This window comes from Melopsittacus undulatus, chromosome 2 (assembly GCF_012275295.1).
Source record: "Melopsittacus undulatus isolate bMelUnd1 chromosome 2, bMelUnd1.mat.Z, whole genome shotgun sequence".
Taxonomy (NCBI): domain Eukaryota; kingdom Metazoa; phylum Chordata; class Aves; order Psittaciformes; family Psittaculidae; genus Melopsittacus; species Melopsittacus undulatus.
Genome location: NC_047528.1, coordinates 108,649,636 through 108,677,439, shown reverse-complemented (window position 1 = coordinate 108,677,439; position 27,804 = coordinate 108,649,636). Strand labels below are relative to the sequence as shown.

The 27,804-nt window shown below is 37.4% G+C and overlaps 1 protein-coding gene across 3 annotated transcripts in view; it reads right to left on the bottom strand.

Moving 5' to 3' along the window:
• Positions 1 to 463: 463 nt before the first annotated feature.
• ROBO1 (roundabout guidance receptor 1) overlaps positions 464 to 27,804 on the bottom strand; it is a 300,870-nt gene continuing 273,529 nt past the window's right edge. For 2 of the 3 annotated variants that reach the window (XM_031046917.2, XM_031046918.2), the window contains 10 exons: positions 27,345 to 27,499; positions 23,608 to 23,943; positions 21,072 to 21,179; positions 18,597 to 18,741; positions 18,035 to 18,286; positions 13,776 to 14,185; positions 11,623 to 11,775; positions 4,309 to 4,617; positions 2,833 to 3,029; positions 464 to 2,192 (listed from right to left, as the gene is read on the bottom strand). In XM_031046917.2, the coding sequence (XP_030902777.1) occupies positions 2,178 to 2,192; positions 2,833 to 3,029; positions 4,309 to 4,617; positions 11,623 to 11,775; positions 13,776 to 14,185; positions 18,035 to 18,286; positions 18,597 to 18,741; positions 21,072 to 21,179; positions 23,608 to 23,943; positions 27,345 to 27,499 (2,080 nt within the window). In that variant the 3' untranslated portion in view covers positions 464 to 2,177. The remainder of the gene's footprint in view (positions 2,193 to 2,832; positions 3,030 to 4,308; positions 4,618 to 11,622; positions 11,776 to 13,775; positions 14,186 to 18,034; positions 18,287 to 18,596; positions 18,742 to 21,071; positions 21,180 to 23,607; positions 23,944 to 27,344; positions 27,500 to 27,804) is intronic. The other variant, XM_031046919.2, reaches the window with a different exon arrangement.

Below are 27,804 nucleotides of genomic sequence, written 5' to 3'. Positions count from 1 at the left end.
TAAGGAAGGGCAAGAGCAGGGTGATCAGTAAGAGTACAGACTTACGAGAATGCAAGAGCAGAAAAAGGACCATCACCTACTTGATCATCATCCAAAGCAGGACTTATAATATTCATACCCTTCACTTACTTGGATCTCATTTGCTTTGTAACACATGTATCTCTTCCCTGAGGTGAATGCTTTTGTTGGTACAGATTTCCTTCACCAGCTCTCTCTCGAAATTGGCAGGCTAAGAGACATTTTCGTTATCACAGTTCATCAAGTGCCCAGAAATCAGATCTTTGAGGCAATCAATTGCAATTATGTAAAATTTCATACTGCATCCAGCTCTTCCACTTTGCTCAGGCTACTGCAACTGCACAATTTCAGTGGGAAGATTCCAACTCTTATCAATAGAAACGAGATCAGAGTTGGCACTAAAATTACGTTTGAGGGAAAACAAGAAACTACACAAGAAAGATAATGTATTTGAGAACATTTTTAATAAATAATGTGACAAAAATTACTTTTCTGATTATTGGATCCTCAGTATGCAAAATTATGGCTAAAATATGAGGCTTCTTACATGAACATAATGAAAACATTAATCACATGGATTGTTCCTTTAGTACTGCACACCCTTTCTATGGAACCTTTCTTTAAAAATCAGCTAAATGAAAAATTTCAGTCCTCGGTAAACACCAAAACACTTTTTTTTTTCCTTTTTTTTTTTTTTCCATTGGGGCTAGTCCTGATAGCTGTCAATAACAAACACACATTTTTCCCATTAGCACCAATGACAAAGAAATTTTATCGTTACAAAAAAGATCAGAAAACCTACAGAGAGAGGACATCATTTGGCAAATTCAATGCAACTAATGCCTCTATTTCAGCTTTAATGATAACCCAATGTTGAGAGAGGCCACAGCAAAATTGGTAATTTTCTGGAAGTCCAGGAAAAGTGAGAAGTGTTTTGATTATGGCCCACATTTACTTTTGTTACTTTACCGTCTGTCATCATTCAAATATTCCAAATACAAACATAGAGCATTAACACAAAAAGGAAAAATACCCCAAACAAATGCTTAACATTTTCAATAAGACAAAAAAAAAGGTTAATAGTTACAATGGTTTTACAAACAAAGTTTAGTGATTGTGCTTTTAAAACCAAAAAAAAAAAAACAAAAAAAAAAAAGATAAGCAGTGCATTACAAAAAACCATTAATCACCAAGATCAAAGAAAACTTCTTTAAGTGGCACTTCTTCTTTAAGGTGAATCGACACAAGTAGAGGTCTGAGATTTGGGCCAGTAACAGTTAATGATATTACCCAATTATTATTAAAAATGTCCGTCGATTTTCTTGCTTCTGTTCTAAGCATGGTTGCAGCTGAAAGTTAGACGAAGTTTCAGATAAACTTGCTCATGGTGTGATTAGGCAAATAGCAATCACATTGGTTTACCTCCTGCCTATCCCAAAGGACATTTTTAATAAGAATGTACTTAATGATGAAAATGGAAAGACAAATCAAAGTACCACAGGGGATTTAAAATGAGTACATATTTACATTAAGAGCCACCTCATCCCAAATTAATTTTACTTGCATTTGTAAAACTGTATCATCTGCAAAAGGTTAGCAAGAGACTGGCAGAGAACAAGACACACAGTTTTTATTGGAATTGCAAGATATCATTTGCATTCACGGCAGACTACAGCAAAACCCCTAGAATAAAAGAATGTTCAGCATGATGTCCACTTTGGGGATCTTTTTAATCAATGCTGTATTACTTGCAATGTTATCGACTGGCTCACTGGTGTACCAGCAGTGTACTAATCACTGCCTTGCTGGGGAGAAACCTTGGGATCCCAAAGTCTGGAATCCCCTTCTGTTCTAATCCTGAAGCAGCAGCTGGCCCAAGTACCGTGAAGAGCAGCTTACTTGCCTTCTCGGGCAGCAAAGATGATGCACTTAAGTGTTACGGAATAGGCAAGGGCCGTTCCTAATAAGGAGGGTTTACAAAAAAGAGTAAAATAAAAACTAGTATTTTGATGGCATGAAGAAAGATGAAAAATTGTACACTCTGATTGCACTGAACATTATTTCTGGCGTCAAACATCATCAGACTTGAGGCATCTTAAGTGATTTGTTTTTTTTCTGATTAGATTTTAAAAGCCGGTTTACAGTACATGTCGTTGTCTTCAGCTTTCTGTTTCCTGTATTATAGAACAAAAGGACACAAACAAATACGTTAGATTTTACTGTTTAAAGTTTAAATAAATGTTTTTATTATTTAAAGTTTAAACAAATGCATTAGATTTCATTATTTAAAAAGTTTGTTTCACATAATTCTTAGAGATGTGTTACTTTTATGTAATAATTACTACTCTTAATTACATCCAGCAACATGGCTGCATGTTGGACACCCTTTCTATAATCAGGATTTGAGTATCATTAGGCAAAAAGAAAAAAGTTTATGCTTTAATATGTAATAAAATGATTAAGTGCCAAAAAATGTGAAAGGCAGGGTTCAAGGTGTTAGATGCTCTAGTTCTTTATTTTCACTTTAGAAAGAATCTGGATAATGTAAAGTGCTCATTTAAGCATTGCCTTTCTGCAAGTTCTGTTCCATAGGCTTTAGCATGCTACATATTACTTTCTGCTTTTGCTACATATCACTCTCTGGTTTTGATGTATACTTAAAGAGTTTCTTTTCTTGGACTGGGCATAGCATTAATAGATAAATATACTAATTTTTCTGAAAAGAAATACTGCTGGTTCAAGTGTTTTGTCTTGGCATTTAAGTCCAGAAAACACCTTTATTTTAGTCATCTTCAGTAGTACAACTGCATTTACCTCCATCTCTTCTTCTTCCTCTTCTTGTTCATATGCTCCCAGTACTTGCATTTCTGCAACATTCCTTCGGGCTATATTTGCTTGATCTGCCCTCTGTCTGCTTCCTGATCCTCTTGATGACATCGAGCTGGAGGAGCTGGGATCTCTAGGATTATTTGATGTTGGAAACGTCGGTCTAGAATATGGCAGGATGTCCTCTGTATAATGAAATAAATTAATTGTTATGTTTATAAGCCCAGAGATACTCTGATCCTAAAATTTCTGCATGCACTTGATTTATTTTACTTTTTATGATCCTCAGTAGGTTTAAAGCAATGCCTGACAGGAATATGAAATACACTGTTTCCATAACAGCATTACAGAAGCTTTCTCAAGGAAATTTATAGTATTCATGTGGAAACATTCACCACAGAATAACTAATTCATGATTACTGTCCACTTCATTTCAATTTATGATCCCCACTCTATGTTCTACAGGAAAATTAAGAAAAACCCCACCCCTTGCAGTATATTTTGTCATGACGGAGTAGAGGAAATGACAATACATGGATGATACTCACTAGGAGCTCATTCCATCTAAATGACAGACTATGCCTTTCTCAGACTGAGTCTGAAACAAAATTAGTGGGCATGTCTTAAAATTTCAGCACCATTCTCTAAGTTAACCTTCTAACAACTTTTCTTACAGCAATCCACCGTAACAAACCTCTTACTAATGTGCCCATTTAACCAACTTAATACTCAATCACCTCTGACACTCACCCCGGATCCCTGCAGGAAAAAAGGACCAGGCATTTGTATGAATCTGGGTTGAAAGTCTTAGTTAACACTTGGCATATTCCACTAATCATGTTCCATTAATTAGTAATCTTAACAACTTCCATATACAAGAGATTACACTGATTAGGTCTGATTCATATAATGCCATGTCAGTTAGCATTTATAACTAATGCATTACTTGCACTGGCTTTCTTTTATTTAAAACAGGACCAGGTACCATTCTGGCCTTTTCTCCTTTATAGATAGGCAGAAATGAGCCAGATGCCAATTCTTTGACAGAAAATGTTAAATATCTGACTTACAGATTTATTATTTGAACTTCACGCAGTTCCCTTATACATTAGATTATAAGTAGACAGATTAAATATAATTAGACTACAAACGCATTGTAGGGACAACGACACTGATCCCTACAGCCCTTGTGGAATACTTTTATTTGGGCTTCCTCAGTGTTAACTTTAATACATGATGGGTATACAGAAAGCAAGATCTGTGTTTTTCATAGGCTTTTATTTCCATTTTACCCTAATGAGATTGTGTAATGTGACCTATACTAGCACTATATAATTACAAGAAATGGTGACAATTCAGCAGGCCTAACTTCACTCAAACCAGTGGTGTCAGAGACCTAAAAGTTGGCCTGTTCCCTGTGATCGACACCCAGTACTTCACTAAACCCAGAGCATGCAAAATAACCTTGAAGAATATGAGTTTTTGCTGGTGTGCCTTCTCGTTTTGGTGCTTTATTTCCTCGCAGTTTCCCATCATTCTGCTGTTCCTGTGATTCTCTCCGCTCTCCCGAATTTGTTCGCACGTCCGAATGCTGTCTCCCATCCACCCCATCCCTCCCCTTGTAGCTTGCTCCTTTCCTTTCCGCGGATCTGTCTGTCCTTGCTTCTATAGAAGCAAGTTTTGGCAGCATGACCGGCCGCACCTCCAGCTGTGATTTGGACTGGGCAGTTGGTGACTTTATAGCTGGAGGTGGCACAGGAGGGGGTGGCAAATCTACAAAGTTGAGAAAGAAAAACAGTTATGATGACATTATGCACTGGTGAAATGAAGAAATAATATTGACTTGAACTGAAGAAACTGATGCCTTATTTACTTTCAACCCTCCCTTTGCCCTTCTCTCTCCACCCCTAAAAGTATTATGTTGCTATTACAACATCTGAGGGGTATTTTTTCCAAGGCTTGAGCTTTAAAAATGCAAAGTAAACACCTTTCACTGCCTTTTCAAATCACAATATTTTCTTAAAAATCATACTTTAGGAACCTGGATACTAGTATGTCAGTTATGAATATCAACACAGAGTTAAAGACATTAAAACGTCTTTGCTGATACTTGTCGTTTTTGCTAAACCCATTCAACATCACAGCAGCTTGTGCTGTATTTGCTCAAGGTCTTCACTGTACTGAGCATTAAAGCAAGTTGGCTCACGTGCAAGAATGTGCGTCAGATACACTGTTGATATAGGCAGGGATAAACTATATTAATTATTGCATTCTTTCAAAATACTAGGTTAATCTGACATACATATTCTTGGTGTCTTGGGGTATGAGATATAAGAAAGTCCACACTAGAACAACAAAACAGACAAACAAGACTTTGTCTGCTTAAATTAGCACAGCTTAAGGGGTTCTAAAATACTGTATATTTTAAAATAGTATTTATAAGGCCCACATGTGGTTTATTTAATTGTATTTTTCTCTATTAAAACTTTAAACTAGAATGTGTAAACTGTTCATCAGAGTACAATAGTGCTCTGTGGAATATAAAATGTTCAGGGAAAAAAGTAGAAGTCAAACGAAGAAGCAACAATACAAAAGCGGTTCATAACAAAGACGCAGGAAGAAATCACATGCACATAAGAGAACATGTTAAAGAAAGTAAGATGTGAAAGATGCTTCTGAAGTTAATATTCTCAAATGAGGTTGCTAAAAAAAACCCAAAGAGCACTATTAAAAAATGTAACTTCAGCATTTTTTAATAGTGTGTATTCATTCTTTCTACTTCCACAAAAATCTCAGAGCAGCTGTGTTATTCAAACAGCATCACTACATATACAGCTAATTCACAGTCTATTCAAGAGAAGACTTCAACTGAAAATTAGCTAAATTGGGCCAAGAATAAAGGTAGTACTCTTGAATAAGAAAAAATAGCATCTAACTAAAAATTCAGATATGGCAGATGCCAGACATTTTCAAGAGGTCTTTCAGTGACACAAAGCAGAAGTGACTTGATCTAGCCCTTTGGGAAGGTGTAGCAATGCAGAATTCAGTGATCAATGCATTCTTACTGGGCACCATCCCCTATGTTAAACTGCTGACATAACTTGGAATTGCCATTGACCTGTTTTAAATTAGACTGGAAATTTTATCAGTTGTACGGACTGGGATGATGAGGGAGAAAAATGTTTTAAAGTACATTTCCTGAGGTTGGACATACTTCAGGTAAATGAGATCTGTAGCATCCTTACTGCTGCATTAACTCCACTGTCTTGGTGAAAAACACAAAAAAAAAAGGAGAAAAAACCCAAACAAACCAAAACACAAAAAACTCAATCAAGCAATCAAGAAAACTTCTTGTTCTATGGTATGCCATTCATAAGGAATCAAATCTATTTTACAAGGAACAGAGAAACTCCTTTCTTTCTGTTCCGCTTAGCTAAGCGCAGGTTGGACAAGTGGCCCTGTATTCCCTGCAATTTCTGTAGGTTATTTGGTTTTCAAACTCTGGGGAGTTTGGGGAGCAGCAGTTTTGAAGAGTAGCTAAACAACTGAATACTGAGACTTAGTTTTAAACAGCTACTGAACACTTACCATTTGCAGATATCTTTTAAGAAAATGCACTGCTATTTCCAAAACTTGAAAAGGCATTAATGTAAATTAGCTGGAAGCTTGGTTATAATAAATGGCTAAATCAAAATCTAACTGTATTTATGGGGTGGGCAATGGTGATGGTGATGGTTCCTGCCTTTTGCAAAATGCTTTCAGCAGTTATAGAACTTGGTCAAGGTTTTAAAAATAAGATAAACTCTGCATTAGACTGTGGAGATTCACACATTTTGCTTTCTGAGGAAAACATCTTTCTTACAAGATGTCTTCTCCCAGAAAAGAACATACTGAATCACAAGTGGTTGAAGGCACTCAGAAGTGTAGGCTTCTGGAACCACAGCTGCTGATGCAGTATCTTGTGTTTCACATTCCTCACTCTCTGTCTCTATTAAATTATCAGAGCACTGAATAGCCCTTCTGTTGAGTCTGCTGATGTAAAGGGAGTGCAGGTACTTAACATCAAGCCTTTTCAGTCACCCTTGGAGCCAGTCTCTAACAGTTGTGGCACAGCAATGCACTGGCTGTAAATACCAAAGGCAAGGAACAGCATCTTTCCTGTGGCCTTTAAAATACAACCTGGAATAAATTATTTTATTCAAGAATCCTACCCAGCTACCCAGGACAATGAACAAAGTGGTGTTAAATCTTGACTATGGAAAGCAAAGATGCATTGACATAAAAAGTTTCATAAAACAGCAGTAGCTCTGTGGTACAGTAATAACTAAAGAAAAGTGATATTCTCTTTTGAGAACATTTTTGCAACCTGCAGGGAAACTATAAAAATCTTCATTATAACACAGTACACCTCACTGAGAAGAATCCTTCACAGAGGCAAAAAACCCCATACTTTACAGAGGTCAACACTATTACACCCTGTGGTATTTATTTTAAAAGCTCAGATCACAGAGAAAATCCAGATTCAATCTGCCTCCTCAAGTACAAACTGGCACACTTCTTATTGAAAGCAGAATGGAAGCTTCCATTGTAAGGAATAAAAAATAAATCACAAATCAACATCAAACCAATATAAAGAACTCAGAAGTATTTCTTAAAGGTCAGCTGTGCTCACATGTTTCATTCATGTCTCTGTATTACTGTTGTACCGCTTCCCATGTATCTCAAACAATTCATGGATGTCATTTCATAGCACTCTCTACAGGGGAAACTTTCCATACACGTCTTTTGAAAAGAGCAATAATTTTCTAAATGAGAACATACACAGGAATCATGGGATAAGCAAACCACCAGTGGGGAAAAATAATCTGCTAAGTTAGTTTGGCACTGAAGTGGAGAAACCACAGATAAGCACAAAAAGGTGAATTGTAAGGAGAGACAAATGAGGGAAGCAAGCCTTAGTATGCAACTTTCTCTTTTAAGTTCAATCAGGCTGTAGATTTCACCCTGATGAAAACAGCAGATACAGATTTGATGCAGTACTGGACAAGACACAAACTCGTATTTTTCTGTTGCATATTTATGCAGGAATGCAAAACTCAGGATTGTGCCTGACTTAGTAAAGCTTTAAGATCATTTAGGATTCATAGATACATGATAACCTCAGCTACTATTATTCATGTACTGAAGTTATTTTCATGCTTTATCTTTCAAGAAGCTCAAACTGTACACAACTATTGGATGAATGGATACAGCAAAACCCAATATGATATTGGGTTCTAGGGGGTTTTTGGCCCTCAAGTACATTTACATAATGCTTTTATCAAAATAATTTTCACTCCACAAGACCTCCCTCAGCAACAAAATCAACATTTACAAAATATCTCACAATGGAATCAGAAGTAAGGACTGCAAAGAGGGCAGGTATCTGAAAATTATTATCATTCAATAGCAAGCTGGTTTTTAGCACAGGTAAGAAATACATTCCTACTGATCTTTTCCACTGCTGAAATGTGTGCTGTGTAGTTCTTTTTCATACTGCACATGCATAGGGAGACAAAAATACACACACTGCTGGCATGTGCAATGGCTTAACATATCAGTGTGAAAATGCAAGGAAATATTTGGCAGATATTCAATTGCCTTTTGTGAGGAATTCGGATGCCCTAACATCGTGTCATTTATAGCACAGCTAAATAATTTGCTTGCAGCCTCAGCCAGTTAGTTGTGAAAATGTTAGTATTTTTATCCGTTGTCACTCAGATATAAAAAAGAATTTGGATTCAAAATCTCATGTGAACAGTCAATGGTGTAATTTCTATTGAAAGACCTACTGAATCAAAGCAATGGCAAAATACTTTTATCCTTTTTATCTAAACGCTTACAATTCTGAGGGCTTGTAACTACTAATACATCCCCATTCAAGGGAGTTCAGAGAAGATGTTCACTCATATAATTTTAGAAAAGATGAAAATATCATTTTAAAATTTGGTTTCCTAAATTCAGCATATAAGTAGGTCAGGCAAGGCTGAGAAGGAGGTTACATCTGTTAGTTGGTTCTCGTAATGCACTCTCAGTTAACTCTAAAAGGTTAGATGAAGAGTAATTAAAAATTCATACATTTTAATCCTTACCACCTACTGAGCAAAGATTTTTAGCAACAAATATGGAGAACATTTGGCTCCCTGGATGACTGTCAAGGAACAAAAGAAATGAGCTGAAATCCTGTTCCACACGAAGTATAAACTGATTTGAACTAATGCTAGCAGAAAATGCAAAATTATTACTACTTGAACTACGAGAGAGCACTCTATTTAAAAAAGGGCAGTAGTAGGCTTTTTACTGCTACATTAGTAAGAAATAGTTTCAGAAATACCAATCTCTTTCACAAAAATACTTATATGTTGCTGCTGATAATACTCTTGGCATTTCTAACCAGCCATGCAAAGATTTAAATTATTAATATATCCTTTCTCCCAGCTAATCATTTAAGTTCATCATGACACCAATATTTCAGGAAACTGCTTGCAAATACTTCAGGTAACTTGGAACAGCAGAAAATTCCTTAGATGTGAAAGCAAATTCCAATTTGAAGGCTAAGAAAGTAATGAAGCAATGTATTTTTCTCCCTTTAGCATTTATTCAATACTTCTAACCACAAATAAATGCTTAAATTTAGATTATCTGCTTTAGTCCTCTACAAATGCTCGCATGTTCACTCACTAAGAGGAAAAAAGGAGCATCTTTGTATCAGGCACTCCTTTATACAAAGTCAAGTAACAGTGTGACATCAAGCCAATAGAAAATCCTAAGTATATCTGGGAAAAGCCAATAGTGCTTAAAGTGTTTCATTTATGTTTCCGTATCACTTTTCTCCACTTAAGGAGAACAAATAGTAGATGTTATTTTCCAGGTAATTCTAAAGAGACAATATACTAGATGTGGCTGTTAAAATGAATGGTTAGAATGTTCAGTGAGGTTACAAATATGTAAGTGGATTGAGAGGAAAAAAAAAAAGATAAAAGTCAAAACCAGAGAAGCCCTTCAGCCTTTGAACTGGGTTTTATTAGATCTGCAGAAATGAAAGCCGTAATTTGCTGTTCCCTGAATGACCAGACTGTATCACATGCTAAATAGGTTAGTGGAAATTCTTACCTAATTAAAAAATATGCTGAAGTAAGCAGGTGCTATATAGCACAAAACAAATATTGATCGTGATTGTCAAATCTATTGCAATATCTAACCACAATGCTTTATGGTATAACTTTGTATAACTACTTTCACAAAAACCTGTCATCAAATACAGGCCCACCTCTTATTTATTCCTGTGTTAGAAGAAGGTGGCCACATAAAACTCCTGTCTGGATTTTATTTCTGATGTCCTAGCTGTTGTGTTTGTATCGATGTTTGATGCTCAGCCAATTACTCAGTTAAGAGCATTCTCTTCAAGAGAATAAAAGCTGATAAAATATCCATAAAAACTTGCAAAACACCATTACAAGGGTCTCATAAACGTTAACATTTCTGGTAGAGTTTGGGGATTTACACCTTGTGTTGTCCTTTCACAGAAGCAAACATGCACAAAACCACTGTAATAACCTCTTGAAATCAGATAATATTCCAAGAGCTCAGTTTCACTGACAGAAGGGGCCTGGGCATAAGCCAAGAGGCCCAGGTGCACTGTGTCATGCCAGTATTTAATGCAGCCTAATATCAGATAGATGCTAGTGGGAGAAAATACTCAGAATAAAGTACAGATAATAGCACGGACAACCACTCATTGCTAAATTACTTCTGCTCATCGTGCTGTGAGCTTTGTATTAAATTTTTTTGTCAAGTGGCAGGAATCATAGGGAGAAGTGGCTCAAAACTCCCATCTTGTAACCCTGGATAAGGATCTATAATATTAGGCTTTCATATGATAATGGCAAATGATGCCCCTCTTTGAAAAATTTCAGGCTGGTAATGAAAGTCCTAATCAGATTGTTGTTGCAAAGAGCCAGGAGGTGGGGAACGATGCCTTTCTTTCCCTTCCCCCTGTTAGCCAATTCAGCAAACTTGACAAGATGGGTTAAGTCTTGGAGAATTTATCTTACATGAATTTCCAACAAAGCCTGTGGGTTGTTTTATAAAACTGGAAGGTAGTGCTTTAATAAAAGCTGCACCACCTGAGGCATTTTCATTAAAGGCTCTCTCTAGACAACATCACAATGTTTGCATTATCCTCCTACACTCCCAAGAGCATACGAGCACTACCTTTTCAGCAAGAGTTGATATTGTGTGTGAAGGCATGAAAGAAGATGATTAGATATTGCTTTTACTCACAAAGTATCTGCTTGCAACAATGCTGTGGTCAGGATTAAAATTCATTGATTTGTGCTGTCCACCATTTGAATGGTAAATTAGTTTTTTTTTCAGGAAAGATATATTCTGAAGTTTTTAATAGTCAGTCACGTGAATGAAGATTTTAATCCTAACCACACATTATTCTCAATGACTGTACTATTTATGCTATCAGGGCTCTTAAATAATGACAGTAATTAGCCCATTAGGACACTATAGAAAACAGGTGCAAGGCTCTGGAGTGGAAGCATCAATATACAGTATTAAGGAACTCTGGCATTTAAAATGATTAATCTGTTCAGTGTGTTTAGCAACAGGAAACACAAATCACTGAATTCTGAAACATAATGTTATCTCTGTGGAAAAATTCCATGCACACACACTGAATGCGTATTTAGAAAGGTTCCCTGACGTTTTCACCCATTTCAGTGGACTCACCATCTGTGTAGACTTCTCTGCGCAGATGTCCTGGCTGGTGTTTTTGCTTTTTGGCAGGTCGGACCTTCTGTATTACAACAGCACTCATGTTGCTGTCGGTAGATACGGGGCTGGTGGGTCTAGGACAGTGTGATGCATGAAAATGTCTACGGCCTGGAAATTGTTACAGAACAATAGCTATTATTTTTTTCTTAATCTAAAATAAGACGTTTCATACTTTCCCTTTTCACATTGGAATGACCTAGCTATATAAAACCTGAAAGTACACTGCTGGAAAAACAATAACCTCCCATCCTTCCTGAAATCAGTCTTAAGGTGAGCTATAACTAAAGCAAAGCAATTGCTGTCCTATCAGTAGGCAGGCTGGATTAGTTGCACAGAAATTAACTAAATGCTTAGTAGCTGGTAGCTCCTGCCCCAGGAACGCAAACTCCATTGGCAGGCAAAGCTTAAGCTTCCCACCCAGCAAGAAAACATTTCACTTTCAAGATGGTTTCATCTTCCCTGGGTTGAGCAGCACAAGGTCACCCATACCATAAGCAGAGTAAGTCACCAGAGGGTCTTGTGTACAGATGTCCCCTATGCTGCTTTGAGTGAACTACCAGAAGTGCGCTGGGGATACATGACTGGTTTTTCATCACAGCTTATTTGCAGATAAGAAATGTCACATTTTTAGGATGTGTAGTCATGTGTGGGTAGTATCAAAATGAAGAAATCACTGCATATTGTGAGCTTGACTGTTGCAAAATTATTTACCTGTAGTAGTAATGGGAGGAAAAATGCATTTTTTAAATCTATACATTTACACACACATAGGCACATGTATTTATATGAACTTGTATGTATAAAATGAATAAATTCCTGGCCCTGTGGCTACAAATGGGAGTTTTGCCACCTAGTTCAATTGGCCAGGATTTCATCCAGAAGTACTAAATTACCTCCCCTCTCACTCTTCATGATGAACAGCTGTGTGGAAGTGAAACAAAGGACTGTTAACTGAGTGAGGATATCAGAAATAGAAGGAAGGTTGCAAATCTGTGGAGTTGGGATGGACACACTTGTGAGAGTACCTCTTCTCCAGGTCTGTCAGTATAATAGGACTGACAAAATATTAATGGATCTACTTGAAACCTGCATTCCACCCTGTGGTATTCTTATTTCTTAGCTGAACTGTAACAACATTGATTGGGCCTAGTGAGGCTACTGACTACCTGTATATACCCAGTGTTACTAGTAACTCGTATGGTGTAAAATATTAGATATTTTAAGTATCATATTTCCAATGGTGATTCAGGAGAAAAAAGCCCCATACACATAAGGCCTTGTTGCATATGCGTAATCTATAAACTAAACTGCAACTAATAACAGCTTTTAAATTACAAAACCAGCACAAACCCAGTTGATCTCAGTAATACAGCAGTAAGAGCTTAAGCAGCATTCTCAGAAAGATAAAATGGAAAACAACTGTATTAAAGGCTTTGGATTGTTTTGGTTTTTTTTTTTCAAATCCATAAGAAATACGACTCAAGGTTTACTATTTATTTGAGCATTTCAAGACAGAGGGATTAAATCTCTTATGAAGAACAAATAAAAATGCTGGTAGCACTACACTAGGAAAAGCACAGACTTCTCTAATAACTTTTTTCCCCCAGTTCATTCAGTTCTGGGTGCAAATCCACCAGCAGGGTTATGGTTTGGTAATAATCAATGAGACCAAACTACTTAATGGAATTACTTACTAAAACCAATGCAGAGCAGCAATTTATTTGAACCTTTTCACCAAGACCCCTTTTCTGACTCTTCTGCTAGTGTAAACTGACACACACACAAGTTTCTAAATAATCACAGAATGGTTTGGGTTGGAAAGGACCTTAAGATCATCCAGTTCCAACCCCCCTGCAATGGGCAGCAACACCTCACACTAGACCATGTTGCCCAAGGCTCTGTCCAACCTGGCCTTGAACACTGACAGGGATGGAGCATTTATCACTTCTCTGTGCAACCTGTGCCAGCGCCTCACCACCCTCATAGTAAAGAACTCCTTCCTTATGTCTAACCTGAACAATAGGAAAATAGGGAGCAGCAGAGGATAAATAACTTTTATCAGTGGCCATTTTTCCCCTCTTCTCTCATCAAACAGAGGAAAAACTCACCTCCTGCTGCATCCTGCATTTGACGTCTGGCTACTTTCAGGCCCGCATATTCCGCAGCTGCTGCAACAGCCTGTGCAAAATCTGCATCGGTAAAAAAGGATCCATCGGAAGAGCTAACGCTGGACCGCCCGCTTGAGATGTTGTCTTCTTCGGAGGCTGAACCCCAGCCATTGATCATGGACCCTGTTACAGAGCTCTCCAAATCCCCAACACTGGAGGCAGGGGTCTGCTCAAGGCCACGCAAAAGGAGCCTTCTGCTCTGCATCTTGGCAACCTCGATATCTGCCTCATCCTCTTCCTCTTCTGGTGCGTCAGTATCCATATCAGAGACCAAGGGCCCTGAGATATATCCATAGGTATGCGGTGGGGAAATAGGCCTTGGAGGGGGTGGAGGACTCACAGGCTGACGTCTGCATAAAAGTACAAGGGTAAAAAAAACCTAAAGTCATGTAATGCAGTCAGAGAAAATAGTAGATCGATGAAAATACTCCTTTTATTTCCCAAGAAGTTTGATTTGCCTTCTTAAATCAATAGTATTTATATCTGAAAGGTCCAGGGTTGGTTGCTTTTTCTATAGTTTTTATTTTTTTCTGTGAATCAGAAGTGACTTAGTTTGAAATCTATCACAGAGAAATCTGACTTTCAATACAGTTCTTTTAATGAAAACTGGCTTATTTTTCATAAAGCTGTTCATTTTTCCTAAAGCAGCCCATGTACAGCTAGGCAAAGAGGTGGTTACAGTTCATGGAACTATTTAAACATTATTTGTGCACCCTTGAGAGAAGTGTCTACATATTGTTCTAGAAGCCTGAGACTATCAACATCAATAGATGCCTCTATCCAAACAGGTTGCTCCATAAACATTATCTTCCCTCCATTCACCCCAGTGAGTCAGAAAGAGATGAAAAGATACTGTTATTTCATTATTTTTCAAATTGGTCTAGGTGATAACATAAAGACAGAATTCTCCACTGAAATGTTAGTTCTAGGTCTGAAGGATACCAACATGCATACAGAAGTATGGGTTAATTCATTTTGAGCTTCAGTCATCAGTAATGGTGTCACCAACTAAAAGAGGCGAAGCATTAGATATCATTAGAACAATGTTCAGTTTAGTTTATGCTTCACTCAGAAGTCCCAGGTAGAAACATTGTCAACAGTTTTTCTTCACAGGGCCAGAGGCATGCTTTTTCATGGTTAATTGTCCAATAGAAGAAAGTACTTTCTGATGCAATGCCTGTACTGATAGCTTTGCTTACCAGGAATTTCTACTGCTTTGCAAAAAAAATCCAAAGTAATTTTCCTCTGTCATTTTTCCCTATTATTATCTCATTGACAGATGGTGATTGTCATAAATTATTTTCTTTTGGGGAGGGGGAGATGTCATTTTTAAATTTTAATGAATGGGAACTTTTACTAATTTAGAAAGGAAAATTTAGCAAGGAAAACCCGAATACTTTGTGGCAAGAGCAAGCTAGAATCTCCCTGGACTACGTCATGTAGCCACTGCTTTCCATTTGCTGCATTATGTACTGTGTGGAATAAAGGAAAGGTCAGTTAGGGATATATACCCAATAATCATTTAATACCACTTCACCCCCATAATCCCAGAAGCCATTTGTGCCTGGAAATCTCTACCTGCCTTTGACTAGAGACCCTGCCCTACAGTTTTACTGCCTTAATTTAAAGCTCTTGTGACAACTGTCCTTATGATGTATTTGCCGGTCTTGCTATTCTCTAGGTTTTGGTATTAGAAGGCAGGCAACTGGTTACAAGATATGCTAAGGTTCTTGAAAACCTGCCAGCCTCTAAGGAAAGGCTAATAGAGAGCAGCTGGTTCATGGGCATACAGAATTCATACTACTTTGTTCTCTTCATCTGATGCAGTGGTTCTTGCTTTAACAGTGACACTGCCTCCCACCTCAGCTCTCACTTCAACATTGACATGATCTGCTTTAAATCAGTAGATCTTTAGATTTTTTCTCTGCTTGTCCACTCTTCCAGATCACAGAGTTCTGTTTCATTTTGCTGTACTTCTAGAAAGCTGTCTGGTCAGAGGACTATTATAGTACACCATCATCATGATGATCATAATCTAGATGTCTGGTTCAGAGCAGAAGTTGAGATAATATTCAGATGAAGTAAAGCTAATAAAAACTATGACAAACAGTATTTTAGACATTATTTTCACTGTAAAGTCACCATTTACCCCCACCACCCCACCTCAAACAATACAGAGGCACCACTCAGAATGTATTCTTAATGGGCAAGTATTGTCACATCATATTCAAAACAAAAACTCCCCTTAAGATCATTCAGTTCCAACCCCCCTGCCATGGGCAGGGACACCTGGCACTAAACCATGTCACCCAAGGCTCTGTCCAACCTGGCCTTGAACACTGACAGGGATGGAGCATTTACCACTTCTTTGGCAACATGTTCCAGTGCTGTTCAGCACAGCACATCCAACTCCTAAGCAGCAATGTCATGGGTCACATCAATGCCATTAGATGGAAAAGGTAGTCAAGCCTTACAAATCAAGTAAATGGAATTATGTGAATCTTTTCAACTGATGAGTTGGATGTAGCAAAAAGAAAATAAAGAACACTTGAAAAAGTAAGATAAAAAAGACAAATTTGGTCACTAGAAATTCTAAGACTTTCAGCAAAGCTAGACTTAATCATTGCATTAAGAACAAAATAAGTATGTAATTTTTCAGTCCACTCAGTGAGTAAGCTGTATGCCCTAAGAGGCTTTAATTGGAACATCCTTCTAGATACATCTGCCACTAGTTTTGATGACATTAATAATAATTAACCATCAGTCTTCTTGTGCAAACCTTCTACTTCCCAGGCAGTTGCTGGCTGGTTATGCTTGCTTGCATATACCTGCTCCACTGCCTACTCTGTTCTCTGTGTCAGTACCTTCCACTCTCCAGGATATGGTAGCTGAAGCTCTGGAAAGTCACTCACAACATTTTCCATTAGTATCCAGCTAGTTTAACCTCTGAATAACCCAGAAAACTGAAGTGATTAAAGTGAACACTTCTGTGCCCCAACATATCAGCGCCAATGGCAATTACACTAAAATATGATTAGCCACCCACTAATAAAAAAGTGATTTAAAAGAGGATTTTATGAGCAAGATAGAGGAAGAGAAAAAGATACCCAGTACAAGAAGTGTTACCATAAAGAGTGAAGAAAACAAATCAAGGCAGAGCAAGTAAAAGTGGAGAACAAAAGTAACAGCAGATACAGAACCTTAAAAAAAGCCAGATTAATAACTACTGCTTACTTAAAAATGGGAAACATCAACTTAAAAAAAATTCTCAAAAATACATCCATAAAAGTCCAGTAAACTATATTACTGGAACCAAAATTCTGCAGTGTACTTGGGAAGATCAAATTAATTTCATCATAAAAGGTCCATATTTCCCTACAACCAGAAAGTATGAGTAGAATATTGCAGGTAAGTTTGTATGTTTGTGGCAACAATATGTGCAAACCACTGGAGGAAAAGAAAAATCATACAAGAATTACCATTTTGGATGGAAAAGCTGTGTCTTCTTCATTAAAAGCAAGACAAGTAAGCATCATACATAAAAAGACTCATTCGGAATTCACTGTTTTATGGAAGAGAAGCTGTGAGAGTGTATTTGCAAAACAGTTTATGCTAAAAGCAATTCAGAGAAGAAACAAAATCTCCCTATAACAAATATCTATTAATTTTGGTCATTCCTTTAAATAAGGGTAGGTGGAAATGTTAAGAGAATTTTGCAAGCAATAATTTCCTGTATTAGGATTTATGAGAGGAGGAAAATCTATAGGTTATATAAATTATATATTTATATATATTCATGCGTATCAGTGACAAGTTAATTGCACAGTAACTGTGAAATAATGCATGCTATTTTATGGTAATAATGCAGTAAATCTATTGGAAACAATAGAAGTGTAATTATATGGTAAGCTGTGTTAACGATACCACTTTAATATCCTGATGACTGTGAATTTAACTTATGTCAGCACTGTATGTACCGTAAAGTGATATACTGCATTTCTTTCCATGGTATAATAATAAAGTAACTTAATTACACATTCCTTAGGCTACAAATAGTTCTAGCATCCCAAGTTAGAACTTAAATATTAACAGAATAAATATCATGGGAAAATCTTGGCCATGCTAAACTGAACAGGAATTTTCAGTGGAGCTAGGATGACATTTGTCACATCTCTCTCACTACATTTGCATTGACACACCTGCGGTCAGGTTGGTGTTGTATATGTCCCAGATCCTCCTGACAGTCCTGTAACATGGGCTGGAGTTCTTCCTGGGGAGAGGGGGTGAGAGTGGCAGTTGACTGATGGCTATAGGAGACAGCGGCTGGGGAGGAAGCTGCTCCTCTGACAGGTGGAGTAGGACCTCGCTCATCTTCTTCCTCTTCCTCTAGCTCATCCTGCTGCAGATACATCCTTGCAGGTGGGACAGGGCATGGAATTTCTTGGTCATAGCTAAAATGATTTTTTAAGAAAGTAAGTACTTATATTTTTACTGTGTAATTAACATATTGGATACATGTATAAATGCCAGAAAAAAAATAAAAGATCATTGTATATGTGTTCTTGGAAACAACTTAGTAAGGATGTACTGAGTGGTCATACACCACTGTCAGTAAGTGATGTCTAAATAGCCACACTACAGTTAGATGAGCAGCACCAAAATGGTATTGAAGGAAGGTCTCACTGCCACCTTGTAGGACACATTACAGTTCAATTACCTAGTGATTAAACTGAGGAATGGATGATGTATGTATTTTCTTACCTTTCATCTACTGAAAGACTGTAATCTTCACTATTACTATGGGGAGGTGGATGTGCTGGAGGGGGTGGAAGAAGATCTGCCCAGTTCATGCCAGCTTGCTTGGGAGCTTTTGGGGTCCGAGCACCCTTCTTGTGCCCTTGACTCCCTGTGAATAAACAGCAGTACACATTTGTAATGCTTTTAAGTATCTCCTCACTCTGAAAAACAAAATAACCCTGGTCCCTCCCAAATGCTCTGGGAATTTACAGTTGTGCTGAGTTGGAATAAACTGGAATTACTATTTTTTACACCAATTTGCAACTGCAGCTTCTTTTTAGAACTGTTCTACATTTTAAGCAGCTGAATTTAACCAGAAACTTTACACAGCACAGAAAAAAGCACATAGGATAGAAAACTGGAATTGTTAATAAGTAGTCAAGATTTGATAAAACCATAAATGAATTCTATAAGCAATGTCATTAAAAGTGAGCTTCCTACTTCTATTAATTACATTATAGATTATCATCTAAAACAAATGAGCTGTAGACATATTTTCTAAAGTGCCTTTATACTATTTAATTGCTCAAACCTAAAATACAATATGATACAGATACGATCTATTAAAGTTCCACTGTTGCATTAATTCGCTGAATATATGTAATTTGTACTTGTCCACTGAAACATTTTAGGCACAATGAAATGACTAGTTTTAGTCTAAATGGCAGGTGCAGTTGAAAATAATTGCTGGAGGAACTAAAATAACAGCAAAAAAAGAAGAAAGAAGATCGATGAAGTATAACACAAATGTTTTTGACTACTATTACTGGAAAATTGTAGCTCATAATAGAACAACGCAGCTTCAACAGTTCCAGTAAGTTTGAATAATACTAATTATTCAGGTGGTCTTGAATTCTAACTTTGGCCATGGCTATGATGAGAACTGACTCTACCACTCTTCCTTGGTATACATTTTTATCTTTGTTCTCGTTACTGTTTTCATTGTAGATAAAGTCACTGCATTTTTGAGTATGTTTAGAATCCTTCACATTTCTCTCTTCAACTGAGGCATAGTCTTATATTACTTTAGTTAAGCCTTATACACATGATTAAATGTGTTGTAGTGATATTTAGGAAGCTTGTTTTTCTCACTTCTGCTGTGTCAGATTTTCCATTCTTACAGAGGGTAGCTCTGCTTATTATTGTCCCACTTTAGCTGCCAGATGATACAAACATATTTTAGCTATGTACCATTATTTTTTCTGGTATCTCAGTATGTCAAGCAAGACCCAAACTATTCCAAGGCAACAATCATCTGCATTCTTTACCCTAAGCACCATGATATATACTAGATTCAGCACAATTAATTTATTACTCTGGTCATCTTGCTTCATTCCTGCTGGAGTCCTTGGTATACGACTATAAATTGTTAGCGTTATGAATAACCGTAATAGATGTCAGTGTGAAGAATACCACCTTCTCATTTTTAATTTGCATGGGTTCATACCCCTGATATGTTTTCCAGTGAATTTTAGGTCTTTACATCACGGAGCACAAGCTCAGCACCACATCCTGATGTTGTAAACCTGGGAATGGGCAAAAGGCTGGCTCCCAGAAGAACGCCCCTGAGCATTTCGGATAATCAGGAACTGTGCGTATCTCAGCCCAGCCACTGACACTTAAGGTCACCCAAAGGTACAGCAGGCCCGTCATGTTTATGCCTCCGTTGTGCCTCAGTTGCAATCAGTCAAGATGGAGTTCAGGTTAGGATTAAGGTAACTGGTTATCAAAGACAACAGCAGAGCAAAATGTGAAAAGTCCTCACGTTGGTTAGTGGATGTAAAGTCCAGGGTTACAACAGTAACTCACCCAGTAATGGGCTAGATGTAAATAAACACAGGCTAAGTATCAGATTTACAGTGAAGCTCTAAACCAAGCCTATGCGTTGTTTATGCTTTAGCTCAAACATTTCACACACCTCTATCAGAAATTAAGCCTGAAAGTGAACAGGTTATACCATAATGAGAACTCATAACTTTTGAATGAGACCATACTCTGTGGCTCCAACGCACAAGAGTGCCCTGATCAGCATTCTTCAGTACAAAAAGCCTTTTTTTTCCCCCCAAGACTTTTTAGTGACAGCTGCAAAAGGATTTCTATGACTTGCCCATCTGGAGCCCATATTATTAACCAGTAGGGCATTAACATGAAATCAATTTGATTTCATGACTTTCATAATTTAGGACAATCAGTTACTTAATTGACTATTAGATGGTTTAGTGCCACAAGGATGCAACAGAAATAAAGGCACCTACTGGGCCGCTTTTTATACTGTTTAACAACCCTGTTGCTGTATTACTGTCGGTGGGTTCCTCCCCATTATCCCTCTGTAAGCTCAGTAACCAGTGTTAACCACAGCTAACACTGCGCACACCGCAGTGCTAACCACAGCTAGCACAGAAAACACCCTCAGGTTTGGAAAACACTGTAGATACTCACCAGACGTACTACTACCTCTGTCTGAGCTGTTGTAGGATCCACCTGTATTCTGGTCGTATGACTGGTTGTACGGAATAGTTGGAGCAATGTTGTCATTTACCCGGTAATCTGCAAGTTTAATAGTACAGTTAATGCCACCCTTCAGAGACATATCTACTTTTCGACACCTGCTTTGTAACACAAAGTAAGATCTGAAAATAGTGAGGAAGAAATAAATTAATTCTCTGAAAATCAAATAATCTGATAATCATGTTTTATTTTTATCTTGTCTCTAATGATAAGTTTAAGGAAAATCATGGGCATGTGGCAGCTCCACAGCAAACTAAGATAAAATTAAATCCTATGCACAATGCTTCTGCAACTATTAAGTCTCTTTGGATATATACATGACCTATGTGATGGTCATCTTGATTGATTTTCCAGGGTCTCTGCTTAATTTATGCACACAGGGCAGCCAATGGACTGTGGTAGCCACTTTTTGTATTTCAAAGGTGACAACCCCACACAGAAGTCAGGCCTGTATTACAAGAGCTGAATGATCTGTTGGAGCAACAATGCAGCTCCACAGAATTTGGTTTACAACAGAAGAGTTTTTTGTTTAATGCCTGCTGGCTTCAAGAAGACTTCTATTGACACTGGCTCATGCAGGTTCTAGACACAGGCAGGGGCTCTTTTTTTGGCTAATGGCTGTTACCATAACTTCCTTCTCTGTTTCCAAAGCACTTGATACACATATGTTACTTTTAAATCTAGATTTGGCAACTGGATCTGTAAAACTTTATCCAAAGAAAAATACTCATCTGGCAAAACAGTACTCATGTAAAAAGGAATTGCAATTTACAGAGAACAGAAAGGAGCCGAGTTACTCTTCATGCAGCAAATAAACTGCATCATAAGCAGAACCACTGGATGTAAAGTAGTGACAACGAAGCACAGCATGTAACTCATCAAAATGGTTACTTTCCATCACAAAAGCTTATAGGTATAATCATCAGCAAGACGGCTTTGACTTAGGAAATGAGAAAACCCAAATCAGAATATTGACTCATAAAATAGCAAATCAAAACAAAAATAAACAAAACTAAGAATCCAGTCCCCATCTGCTGCAGAAATGTTTGCGATAATGTAAGCATGGGAAAAAGAGCAAAATGATAGATTCCACACCAGAGTGTATTCTGTAATAGTTTCTCAGCCTAGCTGCATTCCAGAGACCAAGCTGAAGCCCTACATACCGCATATGTTTACACAGAGGATAAACAGTAAATCAACACTCTGAAATATGTATATATGACTGTCAGCAGACAATGCTTTAAGGGGGCCTTTCCACACTACAATATGCTAGAGAATATGCAGCTGTAATATACACAGTTTGAAAGATGCAGTATCTTCCAGGGCATAAAAACCAAACATGTTTTAATTCCAAACCCGATATGTAATACACAGTTCATGAAAGAAAACATAATTACAAAAAAATACAGCTTTCACCCTCCAGTAAGGAGCCACAAAAACTGGATTTTCTTTTGACAGGTTTATGTCAAGGGAAGGTGTCACATTTTATATTGCCCTTTGAACTCCTCTGTGAGTAGATGGGTCCGGTAGAGAAATCAACATTCCTGTAATGCAATGTATCTTTTTGCTGGATAACTTATCACTATGCCATCACCTGAGTTACAACAATCCATGCAAAAAGTTCCAAGTTAGAAAGGGTCCAGTTCCTAGGGATACTGTTTTGCAAATCAGGTTATTAAAAGAGGTTGCATGGTAGCCTGGAGGACTAGCAAGAAATCACATACCTATTTCTTCCAACTCCCACACATTATATTAAAGAAACATGCCCTCAGGGCCACAAAAGTACATTCCTGATGTTTTCCGTTAACACTGAAATCAATTTATTTTTAGCTTCTGGATTCACAGACTTCAGACAGGGTAACAAAGGAATTTAGTTTCCAAAACTGTGTGTGGAAGCATTGCCTCTCAATATGTGAATAGAAGACTTGCTAGGAACAAGTATAAAATGAATTGGATCACTCCGTTTGTGTCCCCAGTGTACAACACAATACAATTTTACAGAGTTTGATATGCAAAATTTCATTCGTTTACATGAACATGTAGATTTAATTAGTCTCCATCCACGACTGGGAAGAATGGGTTGACCTATTTAAAATTTAAGGTAGAGTATAATGTGACGACCATGCATCTGGCTTATGAATAAAATATCTGGCCTCTGTCCTAACCAATCCCTTAACTACTATTAAATTTAAATTAATCTCAAATCCACTGGAAATGTATTTTGTTTAAATAATTTCTAAAGATACAGCTTTTTCTTTTTTATAATAAATTCAGTATCTGAAGGTTACTGTGGTGCTAATTAACTTGGTGACAGTGCTAACTGTGTATTTCTAAATCTAAAGAGGGAGTAGTCTAAAAGCACCACTGAAGTCTGTAATTGCTGAACTTGAAAGTTTTAGGTCCCAGCACCAGAAGGTCAAAACTCCTCTGATACCTAAAGAGGAGAAACAAGCTAAAAGCTCATCACCTTTGTTTAATTTGTTTTGCTCCATAATGTTGTACTGTATGGGTGCAACCTCTTGCTTTTGCTGAACAGAGGGTTTCCAGTGTTTCTCATTCGTATCCCCGCTGCCATTGTTAACATTATTGCTGATATTTGACTGGATGAGTTGAGTGGTGGCATAAGGAGTGGGCTGCCCAGGCTGGCTGACAAATCTTCCGTCCTTTAGATTTGGACTATTGAAGGTTTTCATCTCATTGATTTTGTTGCTGAGGTCCACGTCACCATAAACAGTTGACTCAGGCAACATCAGGTTTGTTTGCTTGTTGTCCAGCTGATTGTTGTAATTTGCTATACAATCGGCTAACCACAGAGGAAAGAAAAAAGAAAAGGTCATTCTGTTCGCTTACACTATACTTTCAATGAAATTCCCTTTAAAAATCTCTTAGTGTGCAACTATATGGCAAATCTTTTAGTGTGTAACTATATGGCTTGCATCCATGAAGCAGAGATACTACAATTAACTGAATAATCTACAGACTATTATTTACCTTACAAGCTACTGCTGCAAAAGTGGTGCTCACTGTTTTGATTCACTGCAAACTCAGACCTTCTGAATTGTATCTGCAATGACTTACCTTGCTAGGCTTTTTCTACAGTGTCCATGTAACATTCACATTTTTAGACATTATTCTCAAAGCACTATAAGGTATTCAATCAACAACTGATTAAAATAATTTGCATTGAAAAGAAAAACCGAACAAAACTTAATAATGGGAATAACTGAAAATGTCATGTCATCTCAACAACATTTAGACCTTCTTGTACTCATGATAAGTAACAGAGATACAACAATATTTACTATGTTTTTATAAAACCATTGTCATGAAACAGACTGAAAAATGATCACACATGACAGAATTAAAGAGAAACAGTACAATGTAAGAGGTATCTCAGTACCCAGTAGCAAGTCTTTATTTGATCATCATTTCCTTGTACAATCATATATTTTGGTTTGAAACAGAAAGACAGGAAAGCAATCTGGTAATTTTGCTAGTTTTCAGTTCCTTTGGATATTGCAAAATAAGTAATACCATAGTAATATAATTGTCCTGTATGTTAAATATATATCACATGGTGTGAATTCTTTCTTCTAATAGTTACTCCATCAGGAGATCACCACTTATTCCACAGAGTAAATCAGACATGTGCTGATGCTCTGGTCATTACTGTGTGAACCAGTATGCCTGCCTTCTATGTTCTTTTGCCTTTGCATGACAGCAGCTCCACACACTTTCCTCTCCGTATCCAGTCCACTGGAACAATATTGAATGGGGTAACACAGTCTGCAAGCCGGCAGTTAGAAAACTTGGCGAAACTAGCATTCAATGATCGCTGACCAAAAATTCTTGTTTGAAACCGATTAATGCATCAACAATTACATAACAATTACCAAGAATACAGTTTTCCTCTTTAAAAGATGTGGTACTTATGCTAATGAGCTTGATTCAAAGCCTGAAGTCCGTTACCTGTGGCCACAAGTAATTTACTAGAGAGGATGCCAAGTAAAACTAAGTACAGAATTCAGGATTTGACCATCATAGTAAATGAAGTAACTACGAAATATATAGAGGATGACAAATTTCAAAACAATTCCCTAATACATGCACCTTTTTGAGAAATATTTCCTGAAATAGAGAAATAAAATACTACTTGAGGAAGAAAACCACTGATCCACCTTTTCAGTGACTAAGGAACAGTATCAGAACATGTCACATATAGCTTATCATTGCCCCTCAGCTTGTGTTTTTTGAAGGTTTTACTGTTTGATATATTTTTCTTTCTTATGTGATCTGCTATTTATTGCTTCTGTTACTTACTGCTTCACAGTCTTCAACTTCTTGATTTCTACTTTTTAAATGTTTTTTCATTTCTGCTTTTTCTTTTGCTTACTGAAACCACGCTAGTCTTTCCTCCTTTCCAAGTTTATTGTTTTATATTGGGTGATTATGCATCCAGCATATTCTTCCTTCCTAATACATTATACTTTGCCATAATATCCTTGCAGGGTCACTTATGAAATGAATTTTTACCTCCTTCCATTTTCAGCTACATACAATTTGTGTGTAGCGCAATGTAATCGATACAATATATGCAGTAAGTACATTTTCTTACAAAGATGCATTAGAATTCCTCAAAGTACTTAAGCAAAACTGGTTTACCTATCTAACAGTAGATTTATTCTGTTAAGACTTTTTTATAACATCTACTTTTGGAACAAGCCATTAGTACTCTGTAGACTTGGAAGACAATACTATACTTAAAGGAACAGTTATTTAGCACATTCACGGCTATATGTATATATATAAATATCCATGTCTATAGATATATATGTATATATGCAACACTGCTGTTTCAGAGCATAAGTCAAGCCCAAGCTGATAAAATTATTGATATTTGCCAGATTTTCCAGGACAGAAGAGAACACTGTGAGCATCCTGTCTGACCCTCAAGCTCATTAGCTCTACTTGAAAGGAAGGAACCACTTTGCAACACAACCAAGCTTAACATAAAAGCTAAACTGAGAAAGGATCCACAGCACCTCATGACAAGGTGTTATAATAGTTTACAACCCTCAAAAATGTGCATTCTCTTCCTATTCTGAGTTTGTTAACTTTCAGTTACTAGAACTTGGTATGTCTGTACTTGCCACGATAAAGTATCTCTGTATCAGAAATCTTTTTACATAGGTATTTGTGGAAATGATATCCTCAGGCAGAGTTAGATACAAGTTTCTAATGTTAAAATCTCTCACCTTCCTCTGAGGCACTTGGCACTGGTCACTGTCAGACAGCATTACTGCAGATAAATTACCATTATCACCATCTATGAATTATCAACCATTATGGCTGGCTTCACATTCATTACAGGAGGTAATGCTGTTTAGCCCTTGTGCAACTTCACTATAAGTAATCATACTCCCTCTCTGAAACGCTGAGAAATGCTACTAGGTGCTGGGAGTGAAAAAGACTCATTTTCATTCCTCACCAGTAATGCAAACCAGGTTAAAACTAAAATAACCTAACATCTGTTTAAAACAAAATGTGCAACAGTTAGCACTTCCAGATATGTATCTACAACTGCGCTCCCACAGAACTCATGAGGTTTTCTTCAAGAGCACTCATGTCCAAGCTCCCAGGAAACTACCACAAAACCTAACATTTCATAATTGGTTTTAGAGCGTGAACTTTTTCATCCACATGCCCTAAACAGAAAACCAGCTATCCATTTTTGTAGAGAATGGCACCCCAAGGGAAGTACTGAATGTGCTGAAGTAGACTGACTGCAAGTACTGGAGCAATGTTTCACTTCATGCTTCCAATCACACCCAAACCAGAAGGAAAATCTCACTAGCGTCTTTTTGGCATTTCTCCTTCTCCATCCAAGCAACAAAGATGTACAGAACAACCTAAAAATTACCTTAGCTGCTCTTTTTCAGATGCTGAAACATATCAGTTCAGTGTGACTTTTGGTAACATTGAACTCTGCAGGGGATCTTCAGCCCACAGCTTGCTATAACTATCCAGAGGGGACCGAAAAAAGATATCAAAAAGGGGACCAAGAGCATCACCATAACATAGAGGAGCAACTATATTAAGCCTAAATACATTGGAAATAAAACCCCAAACAAACCTGTACACTCTCTCATGTATTAAATGTACTCTGTAAAGAGGATTCCTTAGCAAGGTAGAAACATATCTAACCTGGTCGACTGTACGTCGTAAGGTTGCTATCACTGTTCCCGTTGCCAGAGGTGCAGCAGTTGATGGAGCAGTCATTGTGATTGTTCCCTGTGTTAGGCCAAGTATCTGCTAGCCATGGCTGAGTGGCTGGTTCACTGATGTTTAGGAGTCCTGGCCTTTAAAAACAAAGGTTGGTCATTTCAAAACTTAAACAAAGCATTTCCACATTGCAATTATATTCTTCGCAAAAGATTAGATATGACAAAATAATATCAAATATTTAAAGGCTTGAGCATTAGAAAATACAGCTTGATTTAATTATTCAATGGCCTCTGGTCTCCTGCATAAATTGTTCCTTGGTTGGACACTGAACAGCCAAGGACAGCATCAATTCAGTTTGTGGAACTACACATACGCTGGGTGCAACATTTACCTGCCCATTTGTTTTGTGGGAAAGTTGCATTTTAATTTCTCTACCCTT